This window comes from Chroicocephalus ridibundus, chromosome 5, assembly GCF_963924245.1.
Source record: "Chroicocephalus ridibundus chromosome 5, bChrRid1.1, whole genome shotgun sequence".
In the NCBI taxonomy this organism is placed as follows: Eukaryota; Metazoa; Chordata; class Aves; order Charadriiformes; family Laridae; genus Chroicocephalus; species Chroicocephalus ridibundus.
In genome coordinates this window covers 34409649-34435330 of record NC_086288.1, presented here as the reverse complement: position 1 = coordinate 34435330, position 25682 = coordinate 34409649, and the positions used below count along the sequence as shown (strand labels likewise).

Here is a 25682-nt window from a genome sequence, read left to right as displayed (position 1 = left end):
ACTTATTCCCTATATCCATACTTAGAAACTGAGTCATCTCTTCATCTGATCTCTGAAAAACATGCTGGGCTCCTTCGGGCAGGTTCTCCAGCTGTTCCATCACTCTGCTGGCCCACATGAGACCACATACAGCAACCCAAGGCCAGACTTTCCAGGGCGATGTGTCCAGGATGGTCCATGGGAGAGTGATTCCCAAGCCAGAAGGCTCCTGCCACCTATGTTGGAGGGAAGTGGACCCAAGAGTCAGACACAAGAAAGCCAGTTTATAAAAAAAATTCCTGACGGCCGCAGTTGGAGTCGTCCCACATTCTTTCAGCAGGCAGGGGCGTGCATGGCCTCCTCCCTAAGGGGATCAGGGGAAATTCATTGCAAATGGGTGCCCAGCCAAGGAACCATCCCCTCCCATCAGCAGCAGCCATAGCCAAACAGATTGGAAAAAAAAAAAAAGCCTGGAAAAGTTTCACAGAAAGTGTATGAAGTGTCAAAAAAACCTGAGGAATTAAAATTCCCCCAAGAAAGTAGGCTGGATCTGAAAGCGAATCAAGGCTGAAGGAAAGCCTTCATGAATTTCTCCCTGTTTCGAGCTGGGAGGGGGGTAGCTCAGCTAGTGACATCCTGCCTCAGCTAAGCTGATGCTGGACTCTCTCCATGTGTCCCAAACCTACCCCTTCTTCAAGGGCTGCAGAACTGGTGCCAGAGCAGGGCAGCTCACCTCTGCCTTGTTTTGGGGTGAAAAAGTAAAAGCAGCCCACAACCTTTTTGAAAATCAGTTTTTCTGAGTAGCAGCTTGGCCTCTCTGCCAAGCTGAGTGGCTGCTATATGCCTGGATGGAGGGAAAGGGGCCAGAGGGAGGCCAGGCTGGCTTCTCTTTCTTCCATCATGCTGCTCTTGCATCACATCGGTTGGAGGAGCATGTTCGCAGTGCACCCAGCCTTATGCATTTCTAATTCAAACACCAGCAGCAATAAGACCATCCCAGACCACAGGCCAGTGGCCCTGGCCTTTCACATGCCAGCTCATCTCTCGATAAAGGGCTAGACACAAGGGACAGGTGAATTGCCAGGTGAAGGCAGGGAGGTGGAGGGATGGGGAAAACAAAGCAACCTGGCCCTGACTTCCCCCCACAAGGCCTTGGGGGTGAATTGGGGATTTTCCATTTCATTAACTTTACAAGGGGTAATTCCCAGCACGCAGCATCACCCTCATGAACAGACCCATCCTGGGCTCTCTCTCACCCTTTCACAATCAACAGCCTGCATGGCTGCACCACTAGACAGTAAAGCCATGCTGTGTTAGTATCCAATGAAGGTAATAGGCAGCTGATATTGAATTGCCCACAGTGGAAAATACAGCTGATACACAGAAACAAACAGTAATTTTTGTTCTTAAAGTGAGAAGCAAAACGGATGCCAAAAACCATGAAAGAAGTAAATTTGAAAGCCCCTCCTGGTTCTCCATTGCAAAGGAGCATTATGTGAATTGCTCTTGCTTCCCAGGAGAAACAGCCAACCGTTTGTCCCTGTTGCCCACTCCGGAGAGGGGTGGTGTTCCCAGGCAAAAAGGCTCTGATTCTTTAGGGGAGATGAGGATGAAAGGACTGTCCCACAGGCACAGAAATTAACTCAAGTACCTTGAGTTCATTAGAAACATGCACACATGCAGGCTGGAGTTTATTAGTCCACAGACTTACCATACCATACAAAAAAAGAATAAAAATCCCCCAAAATAGGGGCAGGTTCCCAGTTTTGCCTGCTCACAAATTAACAGTGCTGAGGGTACTAAACGTGTCTTGTGCCCTCTGATCGGAGTGCGGGGCAGGAGCTGAATGTGCATTCGCAGATGAGATTCAAGCCTCTCACCTATAAAGGGGCTGTGCACCTTTAGCCTCAAGGCAACTGGGAGCCCTCAGCTGCCTCCGAGACACATCCAAGGTCAGAGCAGCTGCAGCAGTTTTAACGTATGTGAGAGGGAGGCCGGCTCAGCAGATGCTAAGTACTGGCAGCACAGCCAGTCCTCCAGTTCGATGCTCCGCTCCGTGTCCACAGCCCTCTCTGCGAACTTCATCATGAGCAGGGCACGCTTCATGTCCACCCAGTTCTGAAGCACTCGGCGGAGGGCTTCCTCGTGGCTGAGGGACTGCTCAGTGAGGTCTTTCCGGGGCCCCCAGAGCAGACACTGCAGCATCCGCTTGGCCTCGGTGATCCGCACACGCTTGATGGGATCCGCTTCCAGTAGCAGGTGGGCCAGCTGCTGCAGTCCCCTGGAGTAGATGGACAGGCTGGGCAGAGCAGGGAGGTCCTCAGGGCTATACTCCTGCTCCCTGAGGTGCACCTTCTCCTCAAAGGGGTTGGGCTGGTGCAGCAGCTCATAGATGAGAATACCAGTCTGAAACTCGTCAAACTTCTTGTACTGAGAAGCCGACACAATCTCCGGGGCCAGCCGGGCCTGACTCTTCTTCAGTTTGGAGTCTCCAGTTCCTGACTTCTGTTTGGCTTTCAAAAAATTGCTGATGATGAGGCGGGGTAAGTGTTTGTCATCTTTGGCTTTCACACAGCTCATGGGGGACTTGCAAGGGACAAGCAAGAGGTTCTCCAGGCACAGGTCACGATGGATGATACCATGCTCTTTGAGATGCTCCAGGCCATTGCAGAGCTGGAGGAGCAAGAAGCAAACGCGACGTTCATACAGCTCGGGCTTGGCTTGGTGCAACATCACAGAGTCCCTCACAAAGTCAGCGGTGGTCTGGCTCGGCACCTCCCGGGTAATGACCACCACGCAGTCGTGCTCACTGGCAGTGCGGGAGGGGTGGAGGCCATCCCCAGGCATGCCTTTCCCCACATCTGAGGCCAGCAGCATGCTGGAGGGGACGGAGGCCACAAAATGCCCACAGTCCTGCTGGATGTTGAAGTGGACTGGCACTGCAGGGCTGCAGTACGAAGCTGCCACCTTGGACTCCTGGGTTTTACAAATCTGTAAAGAGAGTCCAAAAGAAAATCTCATCAGCCATTGACAGACACAGGGCAGAGACCAGAATTTCAGAGGGGGGTTCCTAAACTGAGATTTACAGATGCTAAGGAAGACATTAGTAGAAGCAGGGTGCGTGTTGGTCCCTTCAGTACTTCAAACTATCTCTTGGCCTGAGGCTCTCTGCTGCAACAACCCAGCCCTAGCAACCAGATGGCTGGGTCACGTTTCTGGGCATGCTTCCTTTGCCAGGCAATGCCCACTACTTGCAGGAAAGGAGGAAGGTAATCCTCCCATGACTAACTTCTGGAGACTTTGTTTCATTGCTGATAGAAGCAAGATAGCTTTTACATATTGGATGTCATTGAGATTCCCCCCTGCAGCCCAGGACACGTTCTGCAGAGGGAAAAGCAAAGGCTGTGGCAGATGATGTGCTGCCTCCATCTCTAGAGATGGTTAACACTTGCCTGGACAAAGCCCCCACGCGATGTGACGTGACACGACTGCGAGGGTGGCACCATTTGGAGTAAGGGGTGGACAGAGACCTCCAGCACTTTCTTCCCACCTAACCCTTGTCTGATCCTAAGCCCTGGAGCCACTTTCACATCCTCCTCAACTACTCCAGTTCCTTGTGTCAGTGACTACTCTCAAACCCCTGATCAACGGCTAAGAGAAACCAGCAACAAGCTGCGCTTACCAGCACAGGGAAAAAACACCTGAGAGAACGCGGGAGCTAACAACAGGCTTAGAAATAAGTGAGAGTGCAGCAAACTCGAGGGGAAAAAGCTTTTTATAATCTGGATTCTCTTAAACCCACATGACTTATCTTCGTTTTGTTCTGTATTTTAGCTTTATGACTGCATTAAAGACTAAACAAACTCAAACTCAGGTTTATTATAGGACTATCCATTAGCTTATGGGGCCTTCTGGCATTTCTATTATACAGTACTTTTTTTTTTTTTTAATTTAGCAATGTATTTATATCTTACCCACAGGAATCAGCAACAGGCTGAAACTCAGCATAAAAGGCTTCAAACCCTGGAGCGTGCCACTGCCAGTCACAGCATGCGTGCAAAATCGGACAAGAAATCAATTTTGCCTCCAAGTTAAACTAAATGCAAGAATAGAGAGGAGCTGGAGAAGCGGGCTGCTTTTGTATTCCTCTAGCAAGGGTTTGAATCTAGCCAGTTGCAGGTAATTCACTCAGATGAGACGATACTGTGGAGACAGGGCATTTCAAATCCCTATTGTCCTCTCTTTTCTAAACAAAAATACCCTGCTGTGGCTGCATGCTTATTTTGTGGAAAGACAATCTTTGGAGAGCTAGGCAGACTGCAGATTAATGCAGCAGGATGCAGAAAGACACAGAAGGTCCCCAAAGGTGGAGGAGGCCTTCCAGCCCACTGATGAACAAACCTGCTTGTTCCTTCCCACATAGAGAAGATGTGTAAGGCTTAGAAAAGGGGGAGGAACTCCTGCAGGAGAGAAGTCTCTGGAAGAACAACTGCAACCAAATGAAGACAGGGAGATCGTCCCCAGACAGCCATTCTTCATGACTTTGGCTGCGCCAGAGACATCCTCCATGCAGCAAGCTCCAAGTAGGAGCCTGAGGCTCGCTTAGTCACGCATCTTTAAGAGGAGAAAGAAGCCAAGGTGTGGAGCATAGCTTGGCTTAATTTCTCTAAAGCTATTTCATGTAACCCTGGCTCCTTCTGAGTGTTTTATACATAGCCGTGTCTGCTTGTACATGGCCCAAACTCTGGCTCCTGCTCCTCAGCAGGCTCCTTGGGCTCAAGTCAGATCCTCTGCCCACAAGCGCTCCAAGTCTAATTTTAACTACAGGTCTCTGATCTCTTTCATGTTGGAAAATCTGTATAGGAGCCAGGAGGGATAGCTAGGAATCAGCCAGTTGTAAAGTTTCACAATTATTCTCTACTTTGGCTTCCAAAAGGAAGGTGGCACACAGGAACATTGCAGAAGGTGTATGCATGCATACGTGTAAACACGTACACAACTTCGTTTTACCCTGGCGCAGAGTACGGCCCTATTGGAATGGTTTTGGCTTTGTTAAGGTGCTTTGCAGCATACCAAGGGCACAGAGTAATCCCAAATCACATGCAGGGACCCAAAGTGCAGTCCCATTAAGAGACTGAAATGTGCTGTTTCTGCCTTGGCAAGAATTCATGCACTACAGCCATAGAGCTGAGCCTCTGAACCCCACCTACCACAGCAGGCAAAAGCAAAGGTGTGCGAGTGCCACAGGGAACCGCAGATTGAAAAGGAGCACACCAGTTCACCACGCAGTTCTCAGGTATCAGGAGGAAAGTTGCAATGCATTTAGGTATAACACACAAGAGAAGCTGCAGCTCTGAGTGCTGGACTAGAGGTATCGGTGCAAGATCTCATTGAATACCATTCTGGTTATTTACAGCCCCTCTGTACTTCCTTTAGAATATGAACTGGCTTTAAAGCTATTACTTAACTAAAACATCCCCTTGGGGTTCTTAATGGTGGAAACGATTCACAAAAGATATATTTTTTTCCTTGCTTAATGCATCTCTGACAGTGCTTTTTTGGGAATTACTTTAGGTTTTGAGAACAACCTGAAGAGTAGGCAGCAATGAGATGCCCCTAGGGTTAAGACAGAATAGAAATTAAAGGCTTTGTATTCAAGTAGTAACATGGGTCAAAACCCCCAAGTCCACAGGATGTCCATAGAACAGGTTGGATAAGCTTACTTATCCAGGTTTCAAAGAGCTGAACTATTGTACCTCAAGTTTCCATTTCAAACATTGATTCCATAGAGTTACAGGAAAATATTTCAGATCTGACTTCACACAGCATGTCTGGGTCAGCCTCGCATTGTTTAATTGATATCTGCCATACCCTAATGCCTGCAGTTTCAAGATCATGTATGCACTCACATGGTTTCTGGGTCAGACTTCACTTAAAAAGCAGGCAGAGGCAAAAATGCTGTCTTTTGAACATCATTTCATCAGTTTGTGTCATCAGAGGCAAATGCCTCTGAGTTTACAACATAGTATTTGCACAAAGATTTTTTTTAGAGAGAACCTGGTTGGGTTTCAGACCCTACTGGTCTGCAGCAACATGCATCTGACTGGCATCTGTTACAACGAAAATTACTTCTCCAAATTCACCTTTGCAAGTGGTAGGGAAAAAGTGGCAATTTTGGAAGGGGTTTTGCTTGCCAGGCTTTACCCGTGAGAAAGACAAGCAGAGAAAACAGGCCACTGTGTGCTGATGGTGCTTCTCAAAGGCATACCCACCTAAGTCTGCTTCCCACTCTTTCATTCAAATCCATACACCAGATAGGGGGAAAAAAAAGCTCGAAGGTTCAATCCCAGCTCAGCCACACACTCCCATGCAGCCTTGGACCCTGCAGCTCTTTGCCTCATCCTCCCCAACTGGAAGATGAAGATAAGCCTGGATGCTTCCTGGGAGTGGGCTTACCTTCACAGCATAGGTGGTAGAAGGGTCCTTGGAGCAGGTGGCACAGTAATATATTGCATCCCCCGAATCGCAACAGGGCTTGTTGCACGTCAGCTTGAAGAGCGACCAGTTGTTCTCGCTGAAGTGCAGCTCATTCTTCTGCTCCCGCATGAAGCAGTCCTCACATTTGGCAACCAGGCGGCGCAAGGACTCGGCGTAGAGGGCCCCTAGCTTGGCATACACCCCCTCCTTGCTGTCCATGTTGCTCAGGAGGTTGTGGAGCTGGAGACTGGAGCCTGATGACACCTGGCTGGACACACTGAGCTGCGAGGAGGAGAGCGACTGGAGGTTTCTGCTGGGGACGCAAGCCCCTGTGCTTTTACCAGTGGCTGAGCCCCAGTAGCCATTTCCTTTGGAGCCTTTCTCCAGGGACTCGGAGGAGGAGAAGGCAACAGGGCGGCTGCCCAGGCTAGCTGGGTAGACAAAGGGAGACTCCTCTCGGAGGCAGACATTGCTCTCGGAGTGGCTGACATTCAGCCTGGGGCTGGCAGACACCTGTCCCCCAAAAAAGCCATCTGGGGAGGACACCGTTCTGCTCACTGTCTTCTTCTGGGGCAGAGGGGGTGGGCAGCTGGGGGCAGAGGAGGGACCATCCTCACCGGAGGCAGGAAGGAAAGGGACAGGAGGAAACACTTGACTCTCAGCTGGAGGAGGTGAGTGATTCGGCTCAGATGAGTGCCCTAGGAGACAGTGACACACAAGAAGATGCCATGAGTGTCCCTTGTGGGCTGAGAGTGCAGGTCCCTCTCCATGCCCCTACCACCCCCAAAAGCTATATCTCCCAGGGCCCTGGCCGGGAACAAAGCAGCCAGCCAGGTTATGTCTAAGCCCAGTGCACAGTCCTCACCTATTCACAACTGTAAAGCTTCACTGAAGGGGTTAGGGATTGAATCCAGTTTAATACAGCAGGTTTGCAAAGCAGGCTGCAACCAGCCATCTAGAGGAATTCCCCCCTTGAAACCACTCCCCTGTGAACTGCATACAGAGTAGTAAAAAGCCAGTAGAGGGTAAATGTTTAAGCTGTGATGTCATCCACAGGGAGATAAGAATGAAGCACTCGGGATACGAGGACAATCTCTTAAACACAGCCTGTCTCACCTGGGAGCTGCCAGCCAGTACTTCAGCAGCACGGCAGGATAAGGAGGGAGTGACTCACGCTACAGAGCTCCGTCCCTCCAGCTGTACCAGAGCAGCCCAAGAACTATATTGAACCTGTCTCTCTGCCTCACACTGGGTAAGGGTCACTGGGCGAGGCCTGGGATTTTGGCAATTTCCATCCTCCTGAAAAAATCTGGCCTCCCTGCCGCTGCCTGTCCCCCAGCTTATTGCTGGACCTCTTTGCTCAGACAGCAGCCTGGCCCCACTACATACCACTAAATCCCAAGCAGCTCCACCTGCCATCTGCACATAGATTGTGTTGGAATGGCTGGCTCATTTCAGGAAGCTGTAGCAGCTCTTTTCCTACCCTGGCCAGACTGGAGACAAGTAACACAGGCAGGACTCTTGATAAACTTGAGCTCTGCTAACACGTTGCATGTAAGTGTAGACCTTGAAAGGTTTCGCTCCAAGCGAGCTCAGCTGATGGAGGGATCTATTGCTTTCTTCGAACCCTGCTTCCAAAGCTGCAGAGAGGTAGCAAGCCATCCTTCCTCCTCACAAGGCTGCTGGTGAGGGTTCAGCCGTCAGCAGGTATTTCCTCACAGTGGCTTTCTGCTTTCTCCACAGGAACGCCCTGGGGCAGTTTCATGTCAACCTGAGGCAGACGCTTGTCTCTGTCACAACCCTAGTGACTCACCAGCTCTCACGCATAACCTCCAAGTGCAGGAGCGCAGATGCCTGAGCTCCCAGCCTGTCCTGGTGTGCCACATGCAGGCTCAAAGCCATACCAGCTGTGATAGAATAGCAATCCCTGCTAGCTGCTCACCGCCTGAGCCTACACGAGGTGAGGGCAGGTCATCTCAGCTACCAGAGTGGATGCTGACACAATCTGTCCTTGTCCCTCCCCACCAGAGTTTGGTAGCATGACATCAATTTTAATTTGTCCCCTCCACTGCCAAGGCTGCCTGTATGCTCCTGCTGCTTTACATCCCATCCCAAGCAACAGTGTTGAGACACCCCAGGAATGAGCAGCACTGATTTTGGTTTCTGTAGAAGATGAGCTTCCCCATGGAAGGTAGTTTCAGCATCCCATTTCTGACAACATGCTCTGTAGGAACAGCTCTGTAGGAAGCGTTGTGAATCACCACATCTTTTTTGCCCCAGTTCCTGGGTGCCAAGCTATCTGACTCCTGTTGGGCCCTTGCCCCAGGTGTCTGCCTGCATTGTACACCCAGTTGCTGAGCAATTGACTGCTCTCCAGTTTCAGCTGCTCTGCAGCTGCACAGGTAACTGTGGAGCCCATGGCTCAACATAGATGCATGCCCCAAGCTTTAATGAAAACCCAAACACCTGCATCACACCCTACCTGGTCCATGGGAAAGATCCCCTCTATTAAAACCAAGTCAAAAAGCCACAGGTAGGAATCGTTCAGCATGGCATCTCTTGCCACTTCCATTTCAAGGGGCTTTGACAGAGGATACAGCCAAGAGAAATTCTTCGTCATGCAGCCCAAGAGCAACTCAAGAGAGGCATCTCTGCCAGGACACGCAGCTGAATCCCCGTTTCAAGAGGCAAGATTTACTTGACAGAGTCTTACAGAACAAACATCAGAGCTGGAAGCTTTGGCAACCGGTCCACACACCTAGCCCACAAATGCCAAACTGCTCTTACTTTTTTTTTTTTTTTTTTTTTTTTTTTTTTTTAACGTGCTGATGGGCTCTGTCCCAAGAACAGGATAGCAAATGAAACCCTTTCACAGCTTTCCCAACAGTGCTCTGCACCTTCAGCGTAGAGTCCTTCTGCATGTCAAGGGCTTAAAAGCTCCCGCTCATTTCGTATTTTAACATGTGACAGCATGGCCAATTAATTTGAGCTCACCTCAGTCAGTGATTGACTGCATAGCTTCTTGCCTGCATCAGCAAGGAAAATTGCATTTGCGTTATTCATTTAAAAACTCAGCTTTCCCAAGATGAGTTGAAACAGTTGCTTCTGTTTGTGGAGGCAGAGAATCCTCTTGTCCCATATCATTTTTGACAGGAAATTGCTTCTGTGCCCAGCAAGTAAAGATCCAACATATGTGAGTTTTTCTTCCCTCTGTACAGTTTCCTGGCATGGTCTCACTCTCGGACTCCAAGTTAGTGGTGGAAAAATGGAGTTTCCAGAGCTCTGGCTCTTAATTTTATTGCTGCACATTGTTGCTCTTGGAAAGACAGAACTTCCACTACACGAAGGCTGCTTTTGCAAAGGAAATACTTTCTGAGCTGCTGAACACGTTAGTGCATGTCTAAGTTACGCACTGATGAAAAAAGTGACTTCATAGTAAGTACTTTTTAATCTCACTTAAACGAGTGCAGGCAGATTTTTTTCCCCTTCAAGAAATGACTGGAAACACAATGAGAAGGAGAGATCACCTCTAGCGCAAGACTCCTTCTGGTACTCCTCAAACCTATGGAAGATGTTCTATGGCAGGACTACTTGTTACCTCATGCAACGCATGAAGCACAAGCGGGATTAGGACAACTGCTTTCAGATGGAGGTTTTGTGCAGACAAAGGATATATATGTTTTATACAGGATGAATGATTTTGGCACTTGCCAAACGAAAGAGGAAAAAGTCCGCGATGCTGGCCTGACTCTGCCACATTCATCTTAAGTGCATCAAGAGGCAGAAGGGTAGGAGAAATGGAAAGATGAAGGCTTGCTAGGTGATCAGACCCCCATGATCCCTGCTCTGAAGATACTGCCCCAGCAGCAGGCCTCAGGATGGAGGTAACTCCTTCCTCAGGTCCGATGCTACCTCTCCCACACCCAATTGTCACTTACTGCCATCACTGCCAGTCTGCGTGTCTGAGTCGAGGCTGTCGGTGGAGCCAGCTGTGAAGCTGACGTGGACGCTCCTGAAAGGTGGGCTGAGGCTCTCGGCAGAGCTGTTGCTGACCCTCTCCAACTCAGCGTTATTCGGGTTCATTTTTAGAGCGTGCCTAGAGAGAGTGAAAAAGAAGAGTCAGGAGACAGATGGCAAAAGATACCCTGCCAAGAGCAGCCTTAGCTTGGTCCCTGCCCATCCATACAGACACTGTGCAGCCTTTTACTGTGCCACAGCACCTCATTCCTGTGCACTTGTCTTCTTTCTCTGTCATCTGAGGATTGCATCCCACTGACACCGAGCAGGTTATAGCCTTGCAGCCCCCATGCCAGCTCGCCATGACAAACCAGCTGTGCTTGAGCAGAGAGAACCACTGAGACAACAGCATCCAGCCCCAGTTTGTGCCACCTTTGCCTGGGGTCCTGGATCTCATCCCATCTTGTCCACCGTCCCTGGTAAGCGGGGACCCACCAGTGTTCACCTTCAGTAAAGTTCTCAAGGGAAGGGAGTGGCATCACTCCTCCCATTTTACAGAAGGGTAGGTTGAGGCTGGGTGTGACAACCCAATTCCTTCAAGGCGGAGGCATAAGTGGAAGAAGAGGCCATTCCTAGCAGCTGTTGTCTCCTCAGTGCATCGCAGTAACAACTGACACCTTCCAAAAGAAGAAGCGCCTCTGCGGAAAACAAGTGTCTGCCAAACTCAGGGCCTACCATGCAGCTTTTAATACAAGATCTACAGTTTTCCATGCAGCTTCTATCTAAAAAAAAAAATTAAATAAATAAACAAACCATAAACTGGGCTTATAACCTGCCAGGTCACAGTTTAAGTGACCAGTTGTAGGCAAGCAGGACTTTTCGCTAAGATAAAGAATTTCCCCTGCATTTTCTTCATTTTTCCCTCCTTGGAAAACAACAAGAACTGTTGAAATCGGGCAGCAAATCAGAACAAAAACACTCCTAGCTTTGGCACAGTTCAGACTCTCTATCGGCCAGCAAATGAAGGTTATCAGTCCACATTTTTTAAGTAAAACTGCCAATCTGCTGATAAAATTCAACACGTTGTTGATTAAGAACGTAAAAAGGTTAGTGGCAGACTTGTAAAAAAGAAAAAGGACTTCCACCAGCTATCTTGCTGGAAGGTATCCGGCGTTTCCTAATCAGACGGCTGAACGGCTGCTGAGAAAGACAAACAAAAGACATGCACGACCGTTTTCTTGTGGCACCCTGTCCACGCTCACAATCTCTCCTCTTCCAAAACCCCCATGCACAGCAGATGCCATGAACAATTTTTATTTGAAGACTGAGAAATGCTTAATTCCCCATCCAGACAAAGCACTTACTCGTGTCCACACCACCACATGGAGAGCAGAGCATATGAGAAGCCCGGAAGAAACTTCTGCCAGACTTCCTCATTTGCCTCAGCAGCCTCGGTCTAAAAATACTCAGGGGCTGATGAAATAAGGCTCTAAAAACCACCTCAGGTATAACTCGTCAGAGACACTGGTCTTGCACCAGTGATGAATTTACCACAGCAAGCCTCTTGGGGATGATTTACAGAACTTTGCAATGCACCACACAAGTCACAGTTAAAAAATAAAAGGAGAGAGAGTGAAAGAGACACATTGAGGTTTTTAGCTCTGTTATGATTAACGCTGTTGAAGGCAACCGACTGGACTTAAATCTTCTTCTTTTTTTTTTTTTTAATTTTTATTACAAAGATATATCTTTATCCTATAACTTTCTTAGATGTTTTAGCAATCTGGAGGGGAAAAAAATGCACGGGCGCACACCCACGCGGGTGCACTGTCTGACCTGGCAAGAATCAAGGAAGCTTTTGAATCTATAAGAAAAGAAGAAGATTTTGCAAGAGAGAGAGAGTCTCGATTTGCATACATGAGAGATTTTCTAACGCATTCCTCCCCTCCCCACTGCCCCCACCCCCACCCCTTCGCCCCATACAAAAACCAGTTGGTGCATTTCTGTTTCCTTCCCATCACTTAAACACAAATCCACAGAGCTGCCTTACCATTCCCGCACTCAGAGAGAGATGGGACTTTGCTCGGTGCGGTCCAAGGTCCACCGCGCGCGGCCACACCTATTCCTCCAAGCAACCTGGGCGCAACGCGGCGCCTGTCAGCACCGTGCTGGTTGCTGCCTTTGCCAAGCCCAACGTTGCGGTGAAGTCAGATGTACAGAGAGCCCCGTTTCCTCTCTGTACCGTGGTGACTTATGTAAAATGCAGTTCCTGAATAGGCACACCGAAATAGAAATTGTTTGCGGCTTAAACGACATCCTGCTCTTGTTTCAGATGTTACAGCCGGGCCAGCTAAGACCGCCTGGAAATATCTCGGCTTTACATCTCCTTCTTTTCCTACGAGCTGTTTGAAGCCCAGGCTGCAGCCTGCACAGATTAAAATACTGCCAACTATACCAAGGAATTACTGAAAACACTTGCCAGGGACAAACTCTCCCTTTCCAGTAAAATTCCATCCCAAGAGCTGAGCAGCCCATCACTGCGACAGCCCGTGGGATCCTGATTTACAGCTAACCTGAACTTTGCCTGCTTTGCTACTGTTCCTTCCCACCACGCCTGACTGCAAGGACACAGGTTGCTATTCTCCATCTCGCCCTTTTCACCAAAGGATATTGGAAATAAAGAGCATCGATCCATCTTAAACCTGAAAAAAATCAGTGGGATTGCCCCTCACTGGCTTGCTAACATTGGTGGGCTCCAGTCCCCTTCAGGAAAACGTAGCAGTGGTTAATTTACCTCCATTTCAAAAATCCGTGCTCAGCACCTTAAATGTAACTGGCAACTTCAAATGCAGCATGAGAGGCTCCTTCATGTGCCAGTGCATAAAGAACAGGTCACAGGAGTCAGCTCTCCCAATCTAGTAACCTAAAAAGACAGGATTTCCAGCTCTCCAAATTATTCTGATGGCTTTAAATACACTTCAGTTACTCAACTTTCTCCATGCAACACGCTCGCGTATTCAGGCAAGCCTTCCCATTCACTATTCCCCAGTTTTCCCATGATGAAAACAAAAAAAACAAGTCAAGTTTGAAAACAGTGGTCCTGTAAAAAAAAAAAATAAATCAACAGAACAAAACAAAAAAAACCCCAGTTTGGAGTTCTGTAGTATTGCAAAGGGATCCGGATGATTTGCCATGCCTCACATTGCATCTCCAGCCGTGCCATGCTTCATCTTTCCTGTGATTCATATTTGAGTGGTAGCCTTGTGTTTAGTTTCTTGCACTTCTCAGAGGGAGAGCGGAGATGGCACCAAAGCACGGCTCCCCTAACCACAGCAGACACATGTGCCTTGGGATATTGCCCCAGGAATCCCTCAGACTCCGGGAACGCCTTCGGCTTGAACTCCCTGCCCAAGATTTGACACGCAGATCTGGTTACCTTCCAGAAGCGCAAGGGGCAGGGAGGTTTTGAGAGGGGGAGTCGTCCACTCAGATGCAAGAACTGCAAGACTCCCGCTTGCTCCTTTCCAGCGGCCATCACACGCACAGCCTGTTGGCAGCAGTGGAGGATGCTGGAAGCATCTCTCCCCATGCAGACACCTGATCACAAGGAGCACCTGCTCTGCAGCCCCATTACAGGGGTTTCCCAGCCTTGCTGTGCCGGCAGGAGAGGGTCACTCCTCAGCACAGATGACAGGACTTGAACAACAGAGATGCTAACCGAGATGCTGAGCTTTATAAATCATGCCACAGGGGAAGGAAGCAGAGGAGAGCAGAGAACACACACAAACCACCACAAACCAAACTGTGCTTCAGGAGAAGGCCAGTGATAATGTCAACAGGACACCCCCTCCCAAAACAAAATACTGAAACTAATGCGCAGCACAGAGAAAAATCCAGACTGCATTATAGCATCAAACACAACATATGGCTGGGCATAATGATTGCACAAGAGGAAGCACCATTGTACCATATGCTTGTCTATCATGAAATGTGAATAATTATATCTTCCTCCTCTCTCCACTGCTGTTTCTTCCAACATATTCTCCTGGATGCACAGAGCAGTTAAAAAAAAAAGCAGCATATAGGAGCTTACAACATTTGAGGCTTGGATTTGTACTTATCCTTCTGCTACCAGCTCGTAAATGTGGGGAAACCAGAATCAAGGTGGGGGAAAGAGATTTTGAAACACTCCAAGCTCTGTCCAGAGGACTACACTGCTCCTCCCTGTACCTAAAAGGTTTTATGTAGCGCAGTTTAAGTTGAAACATAGGTTTGGAGTCTGGGGATGCAAGGGGAAGTTTGGATGGGGTGCAGAATTAAGATGGTAGGTGGGTCAAAAATTAAATCACTGAATGCTCTGATGTGGTGAAGAGGACAATGAATGTCATTTCAATTTCCACCTCTGCTTTTTTAAGAGGCAAGATAGGAAACACACAGAAAAGTGAGTGACGTTCATTTTAAAAGAAACTATCTCTCCCAAAAGATTGGCTGACAAATCACAAACTTTTAGAAATTACCCACTGGCGGAAGCAGCATGAGAAATTCCTGATTAGCTTCAGACAAAAAACACGGGGAGAATCCAAAAGGTGTATTCCCTCCCTGTCCTGGAGCGTGTTTCTCTCTCCTGCTCAAGAAATATCCTCCCTTCTTTGCTTTATTAACTTATTTAATTATTAGTTATGTATTTAAATAGACTCCATCCAGAGTTTCTTATTCATTTATTTATTATTTTAATAATAATAAATCTGGCTTGTCCCAGACCACACAGCAAGTCTCCGCTGTCATCCAGTCAAAAAGAACGGGGTAAAAATTTGGGACCCGTGTGACTTCCAATTCCATTTGTAATTGCCACGGCATCTCCATGTAGCCAGGTTGCTTTTGTCACCGAGGTACATCCTGACACTGAGCTCCAAAGAGAAACGGGTGCCTCAGGAATGGTAAGAAAATGGAAATGCTCTGCCTCAGGTGCAGCGCTGCTCTGTCAGAGACCGATTCCTGGCAAGGAACACACAGCACAGCCCCACCAGCCAGCAAGCACCACCTCCCCAGCGAGAAACAAACCTGGCTCTTTTCCTGGCAATCCAATTCCCAACACGGTCGGTTTTTGTAACGCTCTTGTTTTCTGTTCCCTCTGGCAACAAGCGGCATCAGCAGCAGCACTGCAACATGCAGTCTTGGCACATCGCAACTTTAGTTGTCCTGTTTTCAGTGATGGTGAGTGCCAGGATGCGCCATGCTACACACGTTTATTACCCCAAGTGAGCACATTCAGCAAATTTCAGAAGCTATCTATGGCACTGCCTTTTGCAAGTAGCATTAATTATGATGAAAACAGCTCAAGAGCCAACAGCTCAAGATGCAAAACAGCATCACTGTTTCCTTTTTTTAAGAGACACATGAAACACATTAACCGTCAAGGTTCTGCAGGCTAGAAGAAACCATGAGGATCATTTAGCCTGACCCTCTGCATAAGAGAGGCATAAATTTCAGCAAGGATTCATTCCTTGTGCCAAGAAACTAAAAGCCATGCTAGAGCATTTCACACTGAAGAACCTTCAAATCATCACCGCACACGCAAGTCCTAGGAATCTTAGTTCCTCTGGTGAGCCCTTTCCTTGGCCAACTACCTTTCCAGCTTTTGGAAAAAGACCTGCCACCATCTTCCCTTTCCAATCTCTTTCCTCTTGTAATTAAACTCATTTTCCATTTCATTTCAGACCAGGCAGACCTTAAATATCTATAATCTTTCAAACAAGCAGGGGAAAAAGGACTGTATGAAGAAACAGTTGCAAGAAGTCCAGAGCAGCTTTACATAGGACGAAACAGGACAAAAATCCATTATTTTACATTTTTCCGCCAGCTTTAAAAACTCTCTAAAATCACTCCTTCTGCCATGCTTACTGCATGACCAGAGTTTCCTCAGTGCCTGGCAGGAATTTACCCTGTAAAAATTTTTTTCCCCTTTTAATTGTTAGAGCTAAGATGAAAAAAACAAAATCTACAGACTCACTTTTTCTTTTTCTGCTTTGAAACCAGTTTGAACACACATGCAAGTTTTCTTTAAAATAAACAATTAAGTTTAATTAGGAAAGTCAAACAGGCAGGCTTCATTTTCCAGCATGAAATCAAATACCTTGCTGCAGCTTGAGATCTAGAAGGAAAAAGGATGGTTACACGCCTTTCCTGCAGCTGAAATGAACCCTGATTTGCTAAGCCCCAAAACTGTGCCACAACCAGGTCTACACTGACTTTATCTCCATCCATCCATCAAAGGAGCCTTTGCAGCTGTGCCACCAAAGAACTTCTTGGGCTGAAGTGCTCTGTCTCTGTGAGGGACTAAATAAGCCTAACAGAAATATCAGTGGTTCTGCCATTGTGGATGAGCACATGCCCACAGACTGCCCAGGACTAGGAGAGTATGGATGTGTGCGAGCCACCTTTGTGTGCAAGACCTCCTCCCTTCTTCAGGCATTTGGCTGCACCCCAGAAGGACCAGAAGAGATGTTCCTCCAGCACCAGGTCAGAGTCATGTCATGACCCGAAGCTGCAAGCAATGGCTGCCCAGGGTATCACAGTTCCGCTATGGTGATTTTAACCAGTTGTGCGTGTAGCCAGCCATCCCTCTGCCACGCACAGGTAACAACACCCTAGTTCCTGCAGCAACATGCTCAGAGAAGCCACGCTTGAGATGAAAACGAGAGCATCCTCAAAGCAGACAAACAAAGCAACCAGCTGGGTTTGCATGGCTTGCGAAACCTGCCATCTGATCAAATTGCTCCTCAGGCTGGCTGCACAGCGGTTTTGTAGCTGGAGGGAGGGATGTGCTTTTTGATTAAGGTGCCCTAAGGCTCAGCTGCAGGCACCAAGGTGTTCAGAAGACAAATACATGAAGCAGAACACATGGCCTACAGCCACAGAGGGTAAGAGCAATGCCAGCACCTACCTCAACCACCCGCCAGGTTTTGCCAGAGATCCTGGTCACGGATGCCACGTGTTCCCCAACCTCAGTTTCCCTGCCTGATATCACACAGGCTTTCTAGCACACAGATGCTTTCAGGATGACTCAGAAGCAACTGTTAACAATTGGCATAGCCCAGTCACACCAGGAGCATGAATCAGCCCCTCCAAGGAGGGGAAAATGCTCCACACCCCTCAGGACAGTTCGCAACTCCATGTGGATGGCAACAGCAGGGCATGCTCCTGGCTTGAAGCACAACTGGTCCAAGACACCCAGCCAAGGGGACGCCCTGACACATCAAGGAGCCCCCTGTCTCCACTCCCAGCCCTCACGAAGGTGGAAAGGAGACTCCGGGCACTGCCAGGGAAGCATCTTTGCCCCCAATACAGACAAAGGGCTCTGCATGGCTGCTCTTCGATGAGTAGAAGGAGGTCCTAGTACTTCAAGTTGCTGGGCTAGATATTGCTGAGTTTGAGTGCCACCACCCTTCTGGCCTGCCCAGTGACCTCTGCTCTGCAGGGAAAGGAATTTCAGCAGGCAATTCAGCATTTCCTAAATAATCGCTGCTCGACAGCATCGTATCATCACAGCTCTGCTGGGCCTCAACAATACCTCATGTAGCAAATACAATCCCAAGCCACAGGCTTATAGGAGACACCAAGTGGCAGCAGCCATGAAAGTTCACAGGGTCAAAACTAAAGCACATCTTTGTGTTCTTTTTGATTTTAAAGGCAATAAAGCTCATCCGTGTGTTCACTTGCTTGTGGTCCTTTTCTTTCCTCTGACTCCAGCAGGTGTGCAGCATCACAGCAGGAAGCCCAGCATCAAGGAGAACTAAAGTCTCTTGTTCATCCCTTCCCTTTCCTTGAGAAACCTAATTTGTTCATCACTTGGCCAATTTAAAACGCTAGTTCCCTGGGCTAGCCAACCCTAAAAACATTGAAAATGTAGTGCGAGAACAAAACAGAGGATGGGCCAACTCAACCACAGTCTCAACCCGGAGGTCTCTGATGCCTATGCATAAGTTTGACCATGGACCCCAAGAGCAAGTTTTCATTCAAACACCCATCCCTTCTTCTCCCAATGTTTAAATCAAGGAGCTGGAGTCAAATCTGTTGTGCAATGCACAGTTTCAGGTAACAAAACTGATGCACGCAATAAAGCAAATACAGGACACACAGAGAATGGGAAAGTATCCCTCCCCACCATGATCAGACAACCTAATCCATTAGTTGCATGGCAAGGAAATAAATTTTTCTTCCTCCATTTTTCTCTTTTTTTTTTTTTATCCACACAGCTGCAGATACTGAATGCACACACAGTATCGGAAGCCTGTTTTTTTAATTGCTTAGCAGAGCTACTTCCTTCCCAGATGGACAGCTCTCCCTCATTCACATTTGTTTTGTAGGGCTTGCTGCCACCCTGCCTGCAAACCTGACTTCAGGACAGCAGTGCGGGGAAAGTCTGCCTGAAGCCAGGCGGCTCCCACACATGGTGAGCACACGTTAGGCGAGCTCCAATTACCTGCTTGCCTACAAGGAGTCCTCCCTGGGAAACCGCAGCTTCAAAAGTTAACCTCGGAAACAAAAAGATAGTAGAGCCAAACTGAAAATGAGGATTTCAGAGGCCCTTGCTATTAGCACCAAGCGAAGTTGCCCAGTTCCACCTACAAAAGGAGCTCACAACCCCAGGTTCTCTATCCTATTCAACATTAGGGGACTGTGCCAAGACAGAATGAAGCTGACCTGTGAAACACCAGCCATTCCAAGCACGGACCTTGTTCTCACTTGAATATTGGGACCCAAGGCCGTAACGTGCAGCCCTGAAGGGCTGTTGCAAGCACGCACGGCATGTGAACCAGGACTTGCAAAGATATGACAGCTTTTCAGAGCAAAAAAGTATGTGGCTTTTCAGCTGTGCAGTCACCTCCCATGCTCCTGAAAGCCCACCTTTGAACAGAAAAGGAAGAAAAGCACAACAAGCACCTCCTAGTGAATCAATCCCTGCAGCAAACATCCCAATTGCAAGTAGTTAACAGACCACCACACACACACTCACAGGGCTGTACCTGGACTGCTTTTTTGGCGGCGGTGGCGGTGGTGCAAACTCCACACCACTGCTCTTGTCTTTAGGGAAATCAAAGGAGAAAGACGATGATTTGCTGATCCCAGTCTGGCTCTCCAGCATCGGGCCATCATCCACAAGGTCGGCACCAGCTCTTCCATTCTCAGCTCCCACTGCCCATGGGTGGGTTAAGAGCTCCTGCTCCTCTTCCTGCTCCTCCTCCTCCTCTATCCGGCACTGCTTGGTCCACGTTGGGGTGTAGTATTTCTGCCTCCTGTCATAGGATGAGCCTGGAAGGCCTCTGCTGGACTCCTCTGCAGAGGCCCCGTTGACATGAGGGCAAGGAGAAGGGGACGCCCCAAAGGCACCTGTATCCGCACAGCTCCGTGGCAGCAGCTGAACACCAGCTCCATCGTGGCTGTTGTCATCACCAAACCTTGCCACATGGGAGCTTACTGGGGACACACGGTTCCCCTCACTTCCTGGCTGGCTGTTTTTGGACATCTTTGGGGGAATGGCCGGACCCTCAGTAACTGAAGTCTTAGCAGGAGCTGCCAGATGAAATCGTGTGCTGTTTTCACTTCCAGATGCTTGAAAAATGTCTCCAGGCTCAGTGGCAGGTGATGAAGCCCCAAAATCAGTGTGGGAAGTGGGGCTGATGCATGGCCACTGAACTCCCACCGCTGAGTCAGGGCTGCTGAGGAATATTGTCTTGTGATCATCCTCAGTGTGTGCAGTCATTATAGTTATCTTTGCCGCCACCTGGCCAGTGGTGTCCTGGAATTCCTTCTCACCACCCAAAGCCCAGCCGCCATCCCTCCATGTCCCATCAGCTTGCTCCTTGCCAGTGCCACGGGCCAGCTTCTCCACTTTTGCCTGTCCACCAACAGCCTTCATCTGTGCCTTCTTCCTCTTGGTGCTCTCGGCGTAGATGGGATCACTGTGGGCTGGCTCAGCAAGGCGAGAGCGTTGCGGCTCCACCAGAGCCTGCTGAGGAGTACTTGAACCCTCAGGCCAGGGGCCTCCAGTGACAGAGGGGTCTCCAGGGAGAGGTGAGTCCTCGTCCTCCTGGGACAAAGCAAAGGCAGCTGCCTTGCTGCTCCCGGTGCTCTCAGGGAGGGCAGCAGGCTCAGAGTGGAGAGCCAGCTTTTTCCTCTCTGAACACAGGGCATAGGGGAGAGGATCACCCTGATCTTTTGTGATGCAGAAGGCCACATTCACAGCTCTACGCTCCTCTTCGTTGAACTTGACTGCCCTGCCACTTGGCCTGGGAATCTCTGGAGCATCCCGCTGCCTCCATCCACAGGGAGCAGAGTTCTCCTTCTCACACCAGCCACCCTTCCCCTCCGCACAACGTGGCTCCCGCGAGACGGGGTGCTCTCTGCGGCAGTCTGTGATTGAACAGTACTCACCCCCTTCACTTTCAAAGCCAGAGGAGAGACGACCGCAGTCGCCCTCCAAGGGAAGCACTGCTCCTTCTCTGGCTTGGGAAGAAGAGTTTTTGCTGGAGTTTGTAGCGCTTCTGTCTCCCAAGGCGGATGGATTAGGACAGAGGGCCCGATGCGGCAGGGCAAATTTGTCCTTGGCTCTGTCCTCCTGCTTGCCCACCTCACCCACAAGCACTAGGCTGTGGATGGAGACATTTCTCTCCACTCGACTCTCCAGGCTGCGCAGGCCCACCATGGTGTAGCTAGGAGGACAGCAAGACAAGCAGTCACTCGGCGGGCTATGAAGGAAGGGCTTTCTCATACCACTGTTGCCAAAATTGTCGAGGCAGATCCGCTGTGTGTCTCCTGATTTCAAAAGAAGGTGTTTGCCAGAAACCATGCCCCAGCTGACCTGCATGAGCCAAAGAGACAAGTGTGCTGTCAGGATGTGCATGGGCAAAATGAGAGAGAAATATTTAAAAACAAAAAAAAAAAAAAAGAGAGAAAATAACCCAGCTCCACAGAAAAGTCCTCTGGTGTTCAGAGTCTGTTTTGCTCTGTGCTCACCCCACTAATAACTACTGCAAACCTTTTCTACTTAAATTACACTTGCCCTATTTCCTGGACCATTTTCAATCCTTGCATTACCAACAATGGCAATGCACTGAAATAAGGCATTCTCCTTTCTCTTTCTGTGGGTTCGCTGCCAGAAACGTGTCCAACCTGTCATCCTGTCTGCGAATCACCGTGCAATTAACAATTCAGAGAGCGAAGGAATATTTGCACCTCCCTCTGCTTATTTTTGTTTCATTTCACACTGCTGCTCTGAAGTCGCGCGGTCCAGAGCACAGACACGGAATATCACAGGTTATCCTGGGATAGCAGCTTGGCTACGCTGAGCAATAGGGACTGGGGAGCAGGCGGGGAAATGCATCCGAAATTTCTTCATCTGAGGGACATCTATCCTGCTTGCCAAGGGAGAGGAGCAGCAGGAGAGGCAGGGGGTAATGCGTGTCAGCAAAGAAACGCCCCCTCCCAGGGTGGCAGAACCTGGTCCCGTAGTGCAAAACTCAGCCTGGGGCCAAATCTGTGCACACAGCTCAAACCCCACCGACGATGGCACCCTGCACTCGTGTGCCCTTTATCCCTAGAAGAGAAGCGGGGGAGAGCAACGGGAGGCTAAGATGACAGCCAGCTAGCCCTACCCCTCCTCTGGGACAAGGGTGGACATACCAGCACACCTATGTCACGGGCAGGGTGACAGCAGCCCAGGCTTCATCCTGCATGGCTGGGGCAAGTGCTGATATCAACCGGGCAGGGAGAGGAGTGAACCACCCACACCACCAGGGCTTGCCAGTTTGCAGGCAGGCAGCAGTGCTACACCCAGAGGGCACTACTGCTCTGGCAAAGGTTGGGAGCCCGAGGAGCTGGGCTAGGAAGGTAAGGCGCTTTCCTCCCCACCCATGAAGACCGTGGATCCCGTTAGCACCGACTGCAACCAGACAGGATTTCTTTCCAGTGTAACTTCCCAGGAAAATAACTTTAACCCGCATCCTCATTTAAAATCCGGAAGTTCCTGAACTAACAATGTATTTTTAAGCTCCTTTGCACATGCCTTGTGAGCAACAACTCATTCGGCTTCAGCCAAAGGTTCTTTGAGAAGCCAATATAAGGCTTAAAAGCCCGAGTCAAGACCAGAAGGAAAAACAAAGGGAAGGAAACCGTTTTAACAGATATTCCTAGCACTCCAGAGGAGAGGTAAGTAACGGGAAGTCATGCTTTGGCTGGATTAATCATTACCTGTGACAGATCTGCATTCATATTCACATCTGCCCACGCGTCAGAAACATCTGAGTTTATCATAGTTGGCTTCACAGCAATTGTTGGCTTTGAGAAGGGGGAGGTATTTACACCTTCGTCTTCCAACGTGGGGCTCTCAGGCTTGGTCCTAACTCCATTCGGGAGCGCACCACAAGCTCCCACGTCTGGGGGTGTTTGCAGCCAATGGGAACTCTTTGGGTTGAAGCAGTTTTTGCAGGAGCCGGGCTTCCAAACGTGTTCCACAAAGTCACTGCACGCAGACATCTTCAAATCCTCGTGGCTCAGACCAAGAGCCCTCTGCGTCTTCTGCACTGTCCTCCGCTGCTCATTTTGCATTTGCTTCCCAGAGCCGCTCTTAAAGATCACCTAGTTATCTGGAAAAGCACAACACTGTCTGATTAGTTTGGTTATGCCCCAAAATGACAGGATTTTTAATAGGACAGGTGATAATTACACTTACTCTGCCTTCATCACAAAGGCTTATTGTTTACAAGGTTTTTTTCGCAGCTTAGCTAAAGCCCACACAATCACTTAAAAAGCCTCAACTTCTAAGCATAGCTCTGTAATAGAGAAGACATCAAGCAAGCAGCATTCCTATGTGATTTAATTCCCTGTTTAACGAGCATGTATAACGAGCCTCGTGCAATGTTTAGATCAAGGGTAAAGGAAAGAGGTCTTGGAAATAGCTGTTCACAGCCCCACAAGCAGAGCCAGGTGGGGAAAATTCCTTCTCCAAAGTGGCATCCTCCCTCTGGAAAATAAAAAGGCCTGGGGATACAAGGACTAGAATCGGTGGTGGTGTAACCAAGGGGACCAGCAACAACCTTGCTTCACCCAGAAGCACCACTGTGATTACTGCCGTGGTACACAAAGGCTTCTCTCCCACCCAGTGCAATGGAGAAAGGCAATCAGCAAGGCTGGGGCTGGCACTGATTTGAGCAAGTGCTTGGCAGAAAGCTCTTATCTGGTTTGCCAGGAGCCACAAATAACAGTGTCAGCTCGCTCAAACGATTCATTGTCTGCAAGGGGAGAAACGTTTTGCTGTTGGATTACTTACAGACAAGGATCCATTCCCATCTTCCTTCCCCAGGAGGAAATGCCCCAGGAACAAGACATTCCTGCATTCCTGTGCCCCCCCTCCCCACACAGCCAAGTTTGATTGCACTCAGCCGGTAGCTACCTGGAGCTAACAACTTTGGAGACACTTCAGACAAGGTCTCCCACAAAGCTCAGTGGATTAGGGAAGAGAAGATGAGAAAATGCAACTAGATCAGGAAAATTGCAGCTGGCTGCTATGAGTGTCAGGGCACACAAGTCTCCCACATCTCTCAACAGAGTCCTTCCCCACCCAACCAACTTCAGGTCATCATCTCCCGGTCAGTTGATCCCAATGCAAACTGAGGCTCCTTCCCTGTGGGTCTCCAAGTGAACAGGCACTTTTACACCCAAATCCTGATGGCACAAGAGCAAAATTTAACAGCCTGATCCTTCAGGGCTCCCTCCACACAGGCATACCGTAACACCACCATGGCTATGGACACCTTTGCACCCTCATAGACCTCTACACCAGCCCACGTCTCTGTAAAGCCTCTTGCCTCAGGGCTCAGAGATGCCCTGGGCAGCCTCTGCAACAGCCACCCTATTGCATGGCAAAAAGAAAGAATAAGAGCTTGGATGGGACAAAGCGATGAGGGGGTGGGGGGGTGGGCTGTGAGAGCCACTGACCCACAAGCATCATCTGAATGCAAATGCCACCTTTGGGAAGGGAGGCTTTGATCGGCTAAAGCATTAGTACCTGCAGACTCGTTCTGTCTGGCAGGCTGGTAAATTTGGATCTACCTCATAAAAGAGCAGAAAAAAAAAAGGGGGGGATATCAATGGGATTCACAAATCAGATTGGTGCATGCCTCTCTCTTTTTAGGGAAGAGACTGTATTAGAGAGGTTTTTCCACGGACTTCGCAGAGTCTAAATTAACCAAAGGACAGCAACTCGCTCTTGGACATACCGCGACATATTCAACGAGATTAACACTATTTGCTGGGGGGAAAAAAACATCTTGAAAACAATATTCTGTTCTTTGTTTCTTTTCAGATCTAGCAAGCAGTGTCCGGCATCACCCAAAGCTGAACAAGTGTCCTGATGAGAGCCAGCAAAGAAAAAAGAAAAATCAAAGGGAGGAAAGCAGGGACCGGAGCCAGAAAAAACTCTTCACTTCTGCTTTAACAATCGGCGCTGCCAACTGCCTTTTAAAGGCCGGGATTTCCCTTTCTGCAGCTAAACCAGCCGTTGCTCCTCGCTGCCCAGACAGCGGGGCGGCCCCGTGTCCGCACACCGGCGGGGCTGCCGGTACCCAGCCCACACCAACCCACGCGGTGCCGTGCGGGGAAACTCGACCGCCCCTCGCCCCGGGCGAGCCGAGAACCAGGAGCTAGGTCTAAGGCACCCCCGGAACCCCCGCGCCTCCCGGGGCACCGGCAAGGACCCGGTATAAAGGCTACCTGCTATCTAGGAGAGAGATGCTAGGATGCGGCACCAGGATGCTCCGGCCCGAAAAGAAACCCCCAACCCTCCAAGCAGCTCTGGCTGCCGGACGGGCCCCCCGGGGCGCCGGGCGTCCACCGGGACCGGGAAAAGTTAACCGGCAGGGCCCGCCGGGGCTCACGGTGCCGGTGGGGACCGGTGCGCACCCGGGGCCGGCTTCGTTCCCCCCGCCCCACCTTCCGCCCGCATGCTCGGTGGGCACCGGCACGGCCCCGGACTACCGGCAGCCCCGCCCCGGCCCCGAGCGGCGGCCGGGGTCCCTCCCAGCCCGGCTTTGTCCCGGGAGGCGGAGGCCCGGTGCCCGCCCCCGACCGCACTCACCAGCCTCCCGCGGCGGCGGCGGGGCTCGGCTCCGCTCCGCGCTGCGCCCGGCCACGGCCGCCGCCGCCGCCACCGGGCGAGTGGCAAGCGGGGCCCCGCGTGGGCCGGGGGGCAGCGGCCGCCCCGCCCCGCCCCG

At 49.7% G+C, this 25682-nt stretch overlaps 1 protein-coding gene across 2 annotated transcripts; it reads right to left on the bottom strand.

The window, feature by feature from the left end:
• Window positions 1-167: 167 nt before the first annotated feature.
• On the bottom strand, window positions 168-25682 carry PRAG1 (PEAK1 related, kinase-activating pseudokinase 1). Of its 2 annotated transcripts, XR_010071320.1 has the most exons (7): window positions 25547-25682; window positions 22663-23057; window positions 19440-21274; window positions 10395-10552; window positions 6436-7154; window positions 1860-2970; window positions 168-215 (listed from the first exon to the last, which is right to left on the bottom strand). XR_010071320.1 is itself a non-coding variant. In XM_063336556.1 (6 exons), the coding sequence occupies exons 2-6, from the start codon at window positions 23017-23019 to the stop codon at window positions 1933-1935; spliced, it is 4107 nt and encodes a 1368-aa protein (XP_063192626.1). In that variant the 5' UTR covers window positions 23020-23057; window positions 25547-25682; the 3' UTR covers window positions 1637-1932. The 2 variants fall into 2 exon arrangements, 1 of the variants encoding a protein (XP_063192626.1); XM_063336556.1 differs by lacking the exon at window positions 168-215 and having other exon boundaries at window positions 1637-2970.